At 31.6% G+C, this 14,124-nt stretch overlaps 1 protein-coding gene across 1 annotated transcript; it reads left to right on the top strand.

Moving 5' to 3' along the window:
* The first annotated feature begins 1,123 nt into the window (after positions 1-1,123).
* Positions 1,124-2,945, top strand: LOC108456221 (uncharacterized). Its single transcript, XM_017754817.2, has one exon. It carries the CDS (start codon positions 1,587-1,589, stop codon positions 2,775-2,777), a length of 1,191 nt encoding a protein of 396 aa, XP_017610306.1. The 5' UTR covers positions 1,124-1,586; the 3' UTR covers positions 2,778-2,945.
* The last annotated feature ends 11,179 nt before the right edge of the window (positions 2,946-14,124 follow it).

The raw sequence follows: 14,124 nt of genomic DNA, 5'->3' as shown, positions 1-14,124 counted from the left end.
CGAGATGTATTATTATGAACGATACTAAGCGTTATTTATATTAAAATAGAAAATCGAATCTAATATTCCAATAATGGTGAAGTTAGATTTTTTTGGGGAAATATTAGATTAACATTTCTATGGAAATTAAAATACAATTTCATTATTGTATTGACTTATATTTTATAATTTTAGAAGAACTAAATAGATATTTTATTATTTTGGGACAACCTATAATTTAAACTTGTACTTTATAATATTATTAAAATAGATATTATAAAAATCATTTCGATAAAAAAATCACTTAACGAACTAGTGATGATGCTATAAAAATATATAAGTAAAATTACATCAAATAAAAAATAAAAATAATAATTTAACCTTATTTAAAACAAGTAATTTAGACAAATTTTGATAAATTTAACTTTGGATGTAGACTTAAACATAATTTTAAATAAAAAATTAGAGTCGGACCTGTTCTGTGTCAGAATCCATAATCTATTCCAAGTATATTAATTGAATCCTGAAAGTCAGAAATCCGCATTACTTTCGCACGATTATTGCAAGAAATAAATCTTAATGGATTTGCTTAATTATGATTGTAGATATCATGTGTAATTAAATTATTTAAAATGTGTAATAAATAATTGATTTTTAAAAGAATAATTACATGAAATATTTTGAATGGTAGGGATAAAATTTAAGCTTATTTGTACATAAAAGATTTACTTAAGAAAAATCAATATCATGTGAGTTTAGTTAAAACTTAAAACCCACAAATTCAAGATACTGAAGATTAGGTATAGTATTTAAGAGTGTATGTGGGTCATATTAATAAAAATAAAATAGTTTTTTTGCAAAGCATAAATAAAGGAAGAAGTCAATAATAAATCGAGTAATTTTAGATAGGGTTGGTAATTAACAAGTAATGTTCAAAATTATGACTTTTCTTCTTTATCGGCCTTAGATTTTAAAGCAGGTTTAAGTAAGGACAAGTTTTTTTATTTTATTTTTGTCAGTTAATATTATATCGGAGAGTTGTTTTTATTAATGGGAATAAAAAAATTGGTCAAAATTTCCTTAAAGAACTAAACGTTTAGATAACATGATTATTGGCTTTTTTGTAGGATTATGGATAGCCTCAACTATTCCTTTCAAGCCTTACCCATGAAGAGCATGAATTTAACATCCATTTAGTCATATAAGCAGGACGGGATAAATAGAACTCGTAAGAAGGGTCAAGGAAACTGCTAATTTCCATCCTTTATTTTCGATACACCCAGGCGGCTGGCGGCTTTTCAAACTTGCCAAACACGACTGGCAACATGCCTTTAGAATTCTTCAATCACTACGCCAGGCTTTAGACCTATAATAAATATTAATACGTGTGTAAAGAAAAACCAACTATGGGAAAAACAAATTGATTTTCATAGTTTCCCATTTTTATATATTTAATTCTATACATGTTTCCTTTGGGACGTGTCTCTGACTCTCTTTTTATTTACTTGAAACCATCTCTTTCTTCTCTGACCTCCATCCATGCTTTATTTCGGGAGCTCTAAATTCTAATTGCTTCTGAAACTCCACCCCATATCTTGCCAAGTACCATGACGTTTAAAAGAGTAGTTTCTCATGAAATTTTTGGGCACCGGCTAGTTAGCCGGTCCAAATCGCCTGTTATTTCTATTGTCTTGTTTTCGCTTCTTATATTTTTTATGTTTGCATACAGTATCATTTCTAACATGTCGCTGCAATCGGCTGCCTTCAATGTTCTTCCTATTTCATTCACTATTTCTACGCAAAGGAATATGATCGTTGAAGGTGATAGTGAAAATGATCAGTTTCACAGGGGAATCCGTAGAAAACTACCGGAAAACGAGATTTTCAGGTCGGACGAGTTGACGGAGAAGTTCCATGGTCGGGTCCAGGAATTCTTTAATCATAAGTGCGAGGTTCAATTCTTCATGACATGGATTTCGACGGTTGAGTCTTTTGGAGCAAGAGAAATCTTAGCTGTGGAAAGTGTTTTTAAGGCGCATCCTCATGGTTGTCTGATGATTCTATCAAGAACCCTGGACTCTGCCCAGGGTCACATGATCCTTAAACCCCTGCTCGATCGGGGGTTCAAAGTTCAAGCAGTGACCCCAGACTTGCCATTCTTGCTCAACAATACGCCGGCCGAAGCTTGGTTCAATGACATCAAGAGTGGGGAAAAGGACCCTGGTGGGATCCCTCTGGCTCAGAATCTATCCAATTTAATGAGACTTGCAGCTTTATACAAGTACGGAGGTGTCTACTTGGACACGGATTTCATAGTGCTGAAAAGTTTTAAAGGTCTGAAGAATACAATAGGAGCACAAAGCATTAATTCGACGAAGAACTGGACGAGATTGAACAATGCAGTTCTGGTGTTCGATAAGAACCATCCCCTCCTATACAAGTTCATTGAGGAATTTGCTTTAACATTTGATGGTAACAAATGGGGACATAATGGTCCCTATATGGTTTCCAGGGTGGTTCATAGAGTGGAAGGAAGACCTGGTTACAATTTCACCATCTTGCCACCTGTGGCCTTTTATCCTGTTGATTGGATTAAAATAGTTCGCCTTTTTAAGGTGCCATCACAACAGGCTGACCCCAAATGGTTTGAAGCTAAGCTGCAAGAGCTAAACGAGAAGAGCTATGGACTCCATCTCTGGAATAAGCAAAGTAGCAAACTAATGGTTGAAGAGGGAAGCGCAATGGGAAAATTATTATCAGAACACTGTGTCTTGTGTAATCAGATATATAGTTCTTGATTGCACATTGTAAAGTCGATTCAAACAGGTTCACAATTTTGTACAGTTCGTTGCTTGAAAGGAACTCGAATTCGAGGTCTGTGATTTTTCATTTCTTTATGATTTCCATTTGTAAATTTAATGTGAATTAGATACAGATAAATCAGAACAATCTACCACAAATCATAATCCTAAGTCTTCTCAACCTCAACCTGAATCTAAAACCTGGCAGCTTCCTATATGACTTTTTCCTGCTCAGTCTACGGTTACTATTTCTTGTTTTCCTATTGTTGAATCTAGAGTCTTTCCCCATGGAACTACCATCTGAAACAGAGCCACTTAGGCTACCGGTTTCGAACCTATCTATCGATCCAATCGGCTTAATCGATGCCCAGGGATCCTCTACTTCACCATCTGTATCACTTCCCCATAAAGGTACAGATTTTACGATTGGTGAGCCACTGTAATCCTGGAAATGAGTTAACAAACTAGTATGTTCCATTTCGAATAATCTCTTCAATGACGTGCTTCCGCTTTTCATCAACTCTAATAAACTGCTACTTCTTCGAGAAGACGAAATGGAGGAACTCGAAGCCGCTGTGTTGGAAGTTATCGAAGACGATGATGATGAAGACCAACACAGAGACTTCTGGTGCTGGATTATCCGCCTAATGCTTTCTTTTTGAGCTTCTGAATTGATGAAATAAGGGTTCTCTTCATCGTGTTCTTCGGTTATCTCCGATGATATCATAATCCAAAATGTTTTTTTTTTCTTTTGTCCAAAATCAACCCTCAATTCAAGAATTAAAACACAATTCATTGTTATTGAGAAACTCAATATGGACAAAAGAAGAAATAAAAAAGGAACACATATGCCAACAACTGCCAGAAAACAAAAGTAAAAGCCGGCCATGGTAAAAGAAAACAGACCAGAAGAGGGAGGGTCTAGTTTTGTGCTAGATGACACACATCCTGGGTTCATATCTATAAGTAAACCTGGAACTTGACTTAAACAGGGATGTTCTTACATTAGATAATGGTTGAAGCTTGCTTTATAAACAAGCTAATAAAGAACACATTTTATTAAATGCTATACAGAAACCAAGAAAAGAATTTCATCAAGTAAATATGTTCATTCTAGATAAGGGAGATACCTTTGGAATTCCCCAGGACAGTAATAATGAAAAGAACAAGGCACATCCATCTATATATATTGTTCCCCTGAACATCCTAGCTCACGCATTTATAAGTAGGACCGAATTATGGAGCCGATTCCATGAGATCCCTGCGTATCTCTTAACGGTATTATTAACTACCTGAAACCAGGCATGTCTCAGTCACTTTCTCATTTATCCATCCAAATTTGGTTCAGACTAGGATACATCCATTTCTCCTCAGATGCATGCAAGAAAATTCTCTTTGATATCATGCATTTACTCTATTAGTATAATTATGATCACATGTATATATGCATGTACAACCACAATTTGTTTAAATTTGACCCACCAACAATATTACACGGAAAATTATTTAATATATTATTATCAGAGTTTTTAGCAAAGTTTTAAGGAGAGGTACATGTGACATTTAAAGTATAGTAATTCATTTTAAAAAAAAGAAGATATTTATTTATCTTTGAATTCTCTTGTAGAATTAAAATATTTCTCTAAGCCTTCCTCTCCTCCATCTGAAAGCAGGATCTGATAGGATCATTTGGGTTAGGTCATCAATCGAATTCTTTTCCATCAAAAGTGTTTATTGAAAAATTCGTGAGGAGTCATGGAATCCTAAGGGGATGATTTGGAAGCTTCCATGGAAGTTTCAAGGGCCTCAAAGGGTTAGGTACTTTATATGGCTTGTACTCAAACAATGCTTACTTACTAATTTGGAATGTATGAAGCAAGGGATTGGACATGATGGTTCTTGTGGTCTATGTGGGCATGTCTCTGAGGTTATATTACATGTTATTCGTGATTGTCCTGCAACAAATGAGATATGGTCTCAAATAATTCTAGTAGTCAAGTTGAATGCTTTCCTTTTTGGAGGTTTACATGAGTGATTAGCGTCTAATTTACAGAATAAGCTGACTATGCAAATGGAAGGGATTGAGTGACAATGTTTTTTTGAAATGGTTGTCTAGCATATTTGAACGAATCACAATCTATTTGTTTTTCAAGGAATATCTTTAGGTGTTGAAAAAGCATCTTATAGTTGGGCTAAACAATAAATGTGTCTAAGTTGCAAATTCCTACTCCGACTCCAGCCCTGTTCAAAAATTGAATTCAATTGAACACTGATGGTGCAGTTCGGAAGTTTTTGTAACATTGTTTCAAAAAAAAAATCCACTAACCCATGAATGTGCCAGTTTGCCTCTCCACTATCTCCTTTGCTGCTATACTTTTTGTTACCCATATAGATAACTTAGGCTGAGTTTGGATGGGCGGTATGTTTACCTGTAGTTAGTGTAAAAATAGTGGTGGCGGTGAGATTAGATATTGTAGCGATACTGTAGGGTGAGACAAAAAGTAAGCTAAACGCACCGCACGACACCGCAGCGCCGCCCCAAACCCACCCTTAGTGCCCTACCCTTTACAATTTTGATTAAACTTTGAAGGAGAATAACAAGTTTGTACATAGTTTTAAAGGAAAAAAACTCAACTTGTTAGATTCCAAGTAATCTCATCAAGTTAGTTCTTTTTTTTCTTTCTATTTTTGATGTTTTTGTATTTTCTTCAATTTAGAGGCATTTAGTAATTTGATTTTATTTTATATGATAAATATTACTTGGAATGCTTATAAGATTCGTTTCGTGAGAATACAACATTTGGATTTTGGGGATTGACAGAAAAAGAGAATGAAGATCATTCATCTCCACCTCCCAATGCTTGTGTAGATGAAAGAATGGAATAGTGCAGTGGAATTGAGTGAGAAATTACATTCAAATTGTTCGGCTGGCAGTCTTTGGGACCTAGATAGTTGTTAGCCATTGGATTGACTGTTCGGCACCAAACCCTGATGGATTGTGCATACGTTTACTAATTTAATTTGTATAGATTCATGAACACCCCAGAAGTGTACAGGATCCTGAATTCAATGGTGGATTTAATGTTTTTGCGGTCACATTGAGGTGACTTTAAGTGAAGAATACTCCAGCTTAAACCAGGGTTGATGACTTGAAGAATGGGAATATGGACCCTGCTCCTGCCTCACTTTCTTTATTCAATCATCTTTCTCATATCAGCCTAAGCAGTTTTGTACAACTACGAGGGAGTTTACTTGTATACAGATTTCAATTTATTTTATTTTATAGGTTTACCGGTTGAAGAATGCCAATAATTGGTGCACAAAGTATCAAGCAACCAAGTAATTAAAAAAAAAAATGGACACAGCTGGGGGACACAATGGATCTTACAAGGTTTCCCTTTCCAAACCAAGTTACATTTTGTAGATTGAGTTAAGATTCAAATGTTGGCTCAGTTTAAGCCTTCAATGTTCAAACTCTTTAATTGAGAATGGAAGTTAAAATGGATGGCCCAAAGGAGTAAGTACAGTAAGGTCCATGGCCCTAATTACCCTTTTGCAAATTGCAATGTTAATCATTCCTCTTTTGCAATCTGATCTGAATCTAATTAAATCTTTTGAAATTGCTGCTTTCACGTGAAAATTAATTTGACTCCAAATTCATCGGAATTCAAAATAACTACTGAATGCCAAAAGAAAAGTAATCAAAATAAACTTGAGTTGTCTCTGCAACTTATATAGTCTTTTATCATATTCGAGCATAGACAAGAAAATTTAAAAACCCGTTTCTATTATTAGATATTTTATACATTTATCAAATTGTTTTATGCATAAACACACGTAATTACTAAACTGTTTATGAAGATAGAATCCTAAGCCATCTTTTTGGAATGAATATCAACTTGATGAGGTTGCAATAATTGCACCAAAGAAGTCAGCATGTGGTAGATTTTGCGATCACTACCATATTTATCATCTTATTGGAACCCAGCTTTCCCACATGAATCGGTTTTTTTTTTTTTTTACCTAATCATGACTAAAAGTTAAAATGACGACCTGAAATCGGATAAATGCCTAATCAATGCCTCTTCCCTTTCACTTACTTCTCGTACTTTGATCTAAATTAGTCAGTCAGCATTGTCAAATGGGGACGTTTGGAATTAGACACCTATCCTTTATAAATAAAAAAGAACAGCAACAAGACAACCATGTATCTGTTCCATGTGCTTAAACAAAAACAACAAATACTATTGAAGATTGAAATTTAGTCACCTATTTCACCTTTAGATAGTTTAATACTTTAGCTTAAAATTTCATAATCTTTAATGGTGTACTTACAATTAGATAAAAGTGTAACATTAAGGTAGTAATTACATCACCCAGTAATTATAAGAAATTGTAATTTCCAAGACATACTTAATTGATAGAGGGTAATTGCTTTGTAATTATCTATGTCATTTTAGTAATATAAATTATAATTATTAATAATACTTGAGAAAAAAATTTTAACAAGTAATTAAAATTAAAATCAAAATCATCATTTGTAGTATGTTAGTATAAGAAAGTAATCGACAATATAATTACCAATAAAATAACAAGAAAATAAATGTCATATACAATTATAAATATTTGCAATCATTGAATAAGAGTCAAGCCAAAAAAATTAAAACATTTATAAAAGTCATATAAATTAATGCATAATATTTTTTTAAACCAATTTGTTTTAAAATTACAAGTGTATATAGACAAAAATACTACAGTTAAGGCACCAGATCCAATGAAAACATCCTTACATTCACTCAGTAAAGAGCTCAACAACTCTTTTTCTGTTGCTAGGAAGTGGCAGCCATCTTTGTGATTAAAGGTGAGCAAAACTCGATTCAATTCGAAAACAATAAAATAAAATAATGAATTTCAAGTTAATCAAATTGAGTTATTCAAGTTGGATTTCACAATTCAAATAATTCGAATAACAGATTGATTTAAATACTTTTTTGTCCTTGTCAACTTTGAAAATAATTTACAAAAATTCCAAAAATATATAAAAATATATAAAAAATTAGAATTTTAAAAATTTGCTAAAATAATAAGTTTGGGGGGCTAATTAATAATTCAAATGTATCATACTCAAGTAGAGGTGTTCATGGGCCAGGTCAGGTTGGGCCTGGCCGGGCTCAACTAAAAAATCATGTGCATTTATTGGGCTCAGGCTGGGCTGAGCCCAAAAAACGGGCCTAAAATTTTGCCCAAGCCCGACACAGATAAAAATATTAAAATCTGAGTCCGCTAAGCCACCAGTATTATTTTTATATTATTTTAAATATATATAATACATCAAAAATACTAAAAATATCAAAATAAATATTTCCTAACAAATTGAAAATAAATTTAAAAAATATGTAGACTTAAATAACACTAAGATAAATGCAACTTAACAAGCAAATACCTCTAAAATAATAAAAAATTAACAAATGTCTTTAAAATAATAAGAAAATTAACAATAAAATGAGTTTTATACAATATCCAAACAATAATAACAAAATAGTAGCAACATAATAGTAAAATGGTAGCAAAATAGGAGAAAATGTAATACCTTGAAAATTTCTATAGTAATATATTATCCTTGATATAGAAAAATAAGGAAATAAGTGACAAAAAGGGAAGTTTTGAGTTATGACAACATTGTGAAGTAAATTATGATATCTTGATTCAGGAAAGGACTAAATTGTAAAAGTGTGAAACGTTTTGTTACCTAAGAGTAAATACTCAAAATTTGAGGGGTTAAAGTGTAAATATAAAAATTTTGAAGGGCCAATAGTGTAAATATTTTAAGGGTGGAATGATCTAGAAACTAAGGAAAATAGATGAATTAGGACCAAATTGAATAGGTGAAGAGTTATGAGGGACTAAATGATAATTTTACCAAATTAAATGATGACTCAAGGATAGAATTTTAAAAGATAATAAATGGAAAAATGGTCAATTGAAAGAGAGAGAAATCTAGAAAGTAATGATGATGTGGTGATATTTTATGATTATTTAATTAAGATAAATATTATTTTAATATTTTAATGAGATATTTTACTATTTATTATTATTTTATTATTAATTTATTTAATATATAAGGAAGGAAAGATGAAGAATTTCTATCATCTTTCCATCCATGCAACCAATGTTTGAAGAGAAGAAAAGAAAGAAAATTTTCTTTTCTTTACAATTTGGTCCTTCCACCAAAAATCTACTATTTTCACTTAGAAATCAAAAGAATTTTCATAGCTATCAAGAGAGAAAGATGAAAAGGAGACTAGGAGGATCAAGAATATGAAGTTAGGTTCAAGAAATAGAAGCTGGAGGAGAGAGAAAATCAAGTTAAAGATTGAAATCAATGAGACAAGGTAAGAACATCAAGATTTCAATTTTTTTTAAGTTTGATACTATTGAAAAAGCATGGAAATGATGTTAATGTAGAGTTTTCTTATATAAGGTTTTATGTTCTTGATATGTAGTGAAGAGAAAGTAATGAGAAATAGTGTAGAGAAAGAAAATAAGAATGTGTTATAAACATGGTAAATAAACATCTTGCACTAAAACAGTTTTGTACAGCAACAATAGCCTAATTTGAAAAATCACCATAAATTGTGGAAATCGAATTAGAGGATGAACAAAATATGTACTTAAATCTTATTGAGTCTAGTTTCTTATATAAGAAACAATGTAAGCAATGGAATTGAGAATTATGAGATATAATAAATTTTGTGAGAAAAGATTAGAATGATTTCGGGTTCCCCTATTCTGACTTTGGAAAATCATAAAAAAATTGGAGAAAAATAATTAAGGGCTTAAATTTATATGTTTAAAATCCTTAATGAGTCTATTTTCAATAGAAATAATCAAGAACATCATCTGAATCTCGTACAAGGAGATAATTAATTCTTAGCAAAAAAGGGTCAGAACTATCAGACAGCAGAATAGGGGTAACTTTAAAGAATAAAATGTACTTATTAGCTAAACAAAAAATTCTGAAAATTTTATTGTAAGAATATATGTGAATCTAATTTTAGGAAAATTATCAAATCTTAATTTGGAGTTCTTTATCTTAAGATAAAAATAATTTAGTGACTATGACACAGATGGATAGGTTTGAATATACATATAAGTAAATAGTGAAATTATAGATAATGTTACTTATAAGCATGTTATATACATTAAGGATGTGGAATGGAGAGGAGGACGAGGAAAATATATATGAATATTCACCTAGTATGGTTAATTTGCATGTTTTAGGCTCAAGGACAAAATTGAATAAAAGTAAAACTTTAGGGGATAATTTTGTAAAAATGTAAAAAATGACCAAATTGAAGGGAATGAATTGTTTTATTATCTAAATTAATAAATTGAATGAAATTATTAATTTAAGATCGGGTGAAAATTGGGAAAATAATAAACTACCAAAATGCCCTTAAATCTTGGTATTTCTGGTTCGTATAACTTGAATGAGCATATAAATATGTCAATTTAAATATTGTATTGTATTTTATATGATGTTTGAATTGAATATATGAAATGTATGGATGTTGAAATGAAAGAAATAATACATGTTCTGAAACTACTTGAAAGGGATAAAATCTGTTTGAATATTGAGTTCCGGATGGATATAGGTGATTTCCCAAATGAAAGAGTTCTTGCATTTGTTGCAGAAATAGATAACTCGGACGGTTAATCTGAAAAAAGCCTTCTCGAGAATATAAAATGGATAGGATTCGTTCCTAATTCACTATAATACCTCAAAGTGGATAGGATTTGTTCCTGATTCACTATGGTAATTTAAAGTGAATAGGATTTATTCCTTATTCACTACGGTAACTTAAGGCGGATAGAATTTGACCTGAAAAGGGTAATCCTGATTCGTTACGGTTACATGATATATGATTCATTATGGTAACCTAAGGTGGATAGGATTTGATCTGAAGAGGGTAATCCTGATTCGCTACGGTTACACGATATATGATTCCTTATGATAACTTAAGGTGGATAGGATTTGACCTGAACAGCTAATCCTGATTCACTACAGTTACATCGAGAGAGTACTTGATGATTAAATTTTCTAAGGGTTATTTCTGAATATGAATTGATGGAATAGGAAATGTACACTTTGAGTGTACTGTTGAAAAATTCATCAGAACTCCAATGATTCAACGGATAGAATATTTGATATGATACAAGAATTATAATATGAAAAGGATGTTATATGAAACATGAAAATGAATACTAAATGATATAAATTAATTCAAATTATTCTGAAAATTTCCGTAATGCCCAAACCCTCCCATATTTCGGGCAGGCCTTCGGGCCGGGCCAGGTAGCTCGACCCATGAACACCTCTGTACTCAAGTATCTTATTTTTATTATATTTTTCTTTGAAAAATTTTCAAATATTTATGGTCTTAAATTTATGTGCTTTAATATGAAATTATTTATTCTATAACAATATTTTTATTTGACATGTTCAATTTTTTTTAATTTCACTAGCTTCGATTCTAAAAAATTTTAAATTGAGTTAGGATAATAAAATAGAACTTGTGAACTCGATTAACTCGAAACTTTTTTACTCGATTCTATTGAACGCTCACCCATATTTGTGATACTCTTCGGCCGGGGCGAAGCCAGAATAATATTCTAGGAGGGGCCGAATGAAATTTTAATTTTTTATAGTCCATATCTTTATAATTTTTAAAGGATTAAATGGAATTTTTATAATTTTATGGGGGGCCAAAGTACTACCTTTACTAATTTAAATTTTTTTAAAAAAATTAAGGGCTTAAATAATAATTTTATATTTTAGGGGGGCCAAAGCCCATGCCAGTCCCCCTCTAGATTCGCCACTGCTCTCCGGATCATCTGCACTTAAGGACAGAGATTTTGTGACCTCCACAACTTTAGCTTTTGGATGCTGAAAGGTTGGCCTTAGACCTCATTGTTGAACCTTCTAAGTCTACGCTTGTTTTGTGGATGAGCTTTGTTGAATATGATTGCAACATGTAGAAGGAAGGGGAAGGATTATTCATTCTTTTGTCAACTTTAGGGAAATGATACAACATTTTCGAGCTTCAGCTGATTACATTTCAGGTACCTTTCTCTTAAAGGTGTTGGACATGTGTTTGGATGGTAAAAAATATAACATTTAAAAAAAAAAAGACTATTGATATCATATGTCGAAACCATTTTAAATTTGAAAAATGGGAGTCGACTTAAAAACAAAAATGGAGCCGCCACCAATCTTTTCCAAGGTGAGATTGGGCCACCTTAAAATCAATCGTTTTAATAAAACATTTGGGCCTATTAAAACAATAATTCTTTTTGGTCTGCTAAGTTTGAGAAAATGGGCTCAGGGAGTCGGTTACGTACGAGGAAGGATTAGCACCCTCGTAACGCCCAGAAATTGGTACCTATTTGATTAGTTGATGTCTTGATGTCGAAATTTGAAAAGATTTTAGAGTACGATCCTTTTATTTGAAAGAAAATCGGGATTATTCGAATAAAATGTAAAGCCCTACTCATTTCAAAGGAAAAAATGCCATACCCAGTAAGTTAGGGTCCAACATTTTAGACCTTCGGAATTAAGTTGGTCTTCGATTTTACAATTCATGTAAGGAGGTTCAAGAGAAGGGTATTCGGTCATCCGAGCCTTGTGAAAAATTGATGCTCAGTAAGTTAGAACGCAATCTCTCAGAACTCCCAAATACCGAATATTGCCTTGATTTTGGAAATCATTATCCTCAATATAACGCAACGCCACACCCAGTGAGTTAGGGTGTAACATCCCGAATTTTTAAGAATAGATTTTTTATTCGAACCTCATACAATTAAATTTGAGAAGGGTACTCGGTTATTTAGATTCAACGAGGAAAATTAGAACCCAGTAAGTTAGGGCACAATCATCCCGTTTAGGGCACAATCCTCCCGTGGATCTTAAATATCGAACATTGCCTTTATTTTGAAAACAATCGAGGATAAATCTTTGAATAAAATGAATTTGGGCGGCTGAAACTTAAAAAAAATATGATAACATGCAATATGAAAATAGCAATATAATAACCCTAATAACATATATTAATGCCTAAAATATAGCAAGCATAAAGAAAATTAAAAAAAGTAGTAATAATGTAAGTGATGAATGTAATAACAAGACAAAACTAGTTAATATAGTGTCATTATAATAATAAAAATAAAATAATAAAAATAACAATATGTTACTAATAATAATAAATAAATAATGGTAATAAATATATATAAAATAGTAGTAAAAGTAATAAAATAAAATAAAATAATAATAATAATAATAATAATAATAATAATAATAATAATAATAATAATAATAATAATAATACTCTCTCCCTCCCATCTAAATCTGGCCATCAGTCCGACCTTGCTCCGGTCACCAGACCCCTATGAGCCACTATCGGTGCCACCGTACACGGCAGTCGAACCTCAAAAAAACATTTTTTCGGTAATTTTAAAATGGGTAAGCTTCTTCCCTTTATTTTTACTTTCGTATAAAAAAATAAAATAAAATTGAAATGAAAAAATAGACAAACAAAGAACTTAAAACGATAATAGACAAAAAAAAAAATCTCTTGCTTTGATCTTTGATTAATCTCCAAAAACTAACCCCCCTTTACAATAGTTTTGAATGGCTTTTATAGCCAAATTTTACAACTGATTGCCTCCTTCCATGGTGGCAAGTAGGGTAATGGAGTTAATGGGGTGGCTTAGTGGGGTGATGGAGTTAGTGGGATAGTTTAGGAGTTAGTGGTCAGTTTAGTGGGTGCTAATTGGATGGTTGGTGTTCTGAGCTCTGCTTATTGGTCCCGGGCATAAATTTGGTCCTACATCATATGTTCATCTTCAATTTATATAAAACTTTATTTTCATAACGAAATTGCATTTAATATCTTTTACGGGTAGAACATCATAAATGTATATAATTTTTTATACTAATAATTTATTAAATTTCACACGTTAATGCATTCGTCGAATTTTGATATTACTTTCGTTTTCTATGGCATGTTTCATTAATTCCAAATTTAACTGTAAATTTATTTATCCATAAATTGCATCATTACGTTTTTCATATACCATATTTAGAATTTTAATAAAATATCTTCAAGTGTATGGAGTAGAATATATATTTTAGTGTTTTATATATAAACCTAAATTATATTCAAAGTTATTAAATTATCTGAAAATATATATTTTGGTAATTTAATTTCAAAAGATTAAAAATAATTATTAAACTATTCTAAAGTTTTCATTTAAGTCATTGAGTTATTAAAATCATTGGTATATG

The sequence above is a fragment of the Gossypium arboreum genome, chromosome 9 (assembly GCF_025698485.1).
Source record: "Gossypium arboreum isolate Shixiya-1 chromosome 9, ASM2569848v2, whole genome shotgun sequence".
Lineage (NCBI taxonomy): Eukaryota > Viridiplantae > Streptophyta > Magnoliopsida > Malvales > Malvaceae > Gossypium > Gossypium arboreum.
Note: the sequence above shows the minus strand (reverse complement) of the source record. Positions and strands in the feature narration are given on the sequence as shown.

Bases quoted from the DNA above. Each gene is read 5' to 3' on its own strand.
- LOC108456221 (XM_017754817.2), top strand. From the start codon at position 1,587: ATGACGTTTAAAAGAGTAGTTTCTCATGAAATTTTTGGGCACCGGCTA.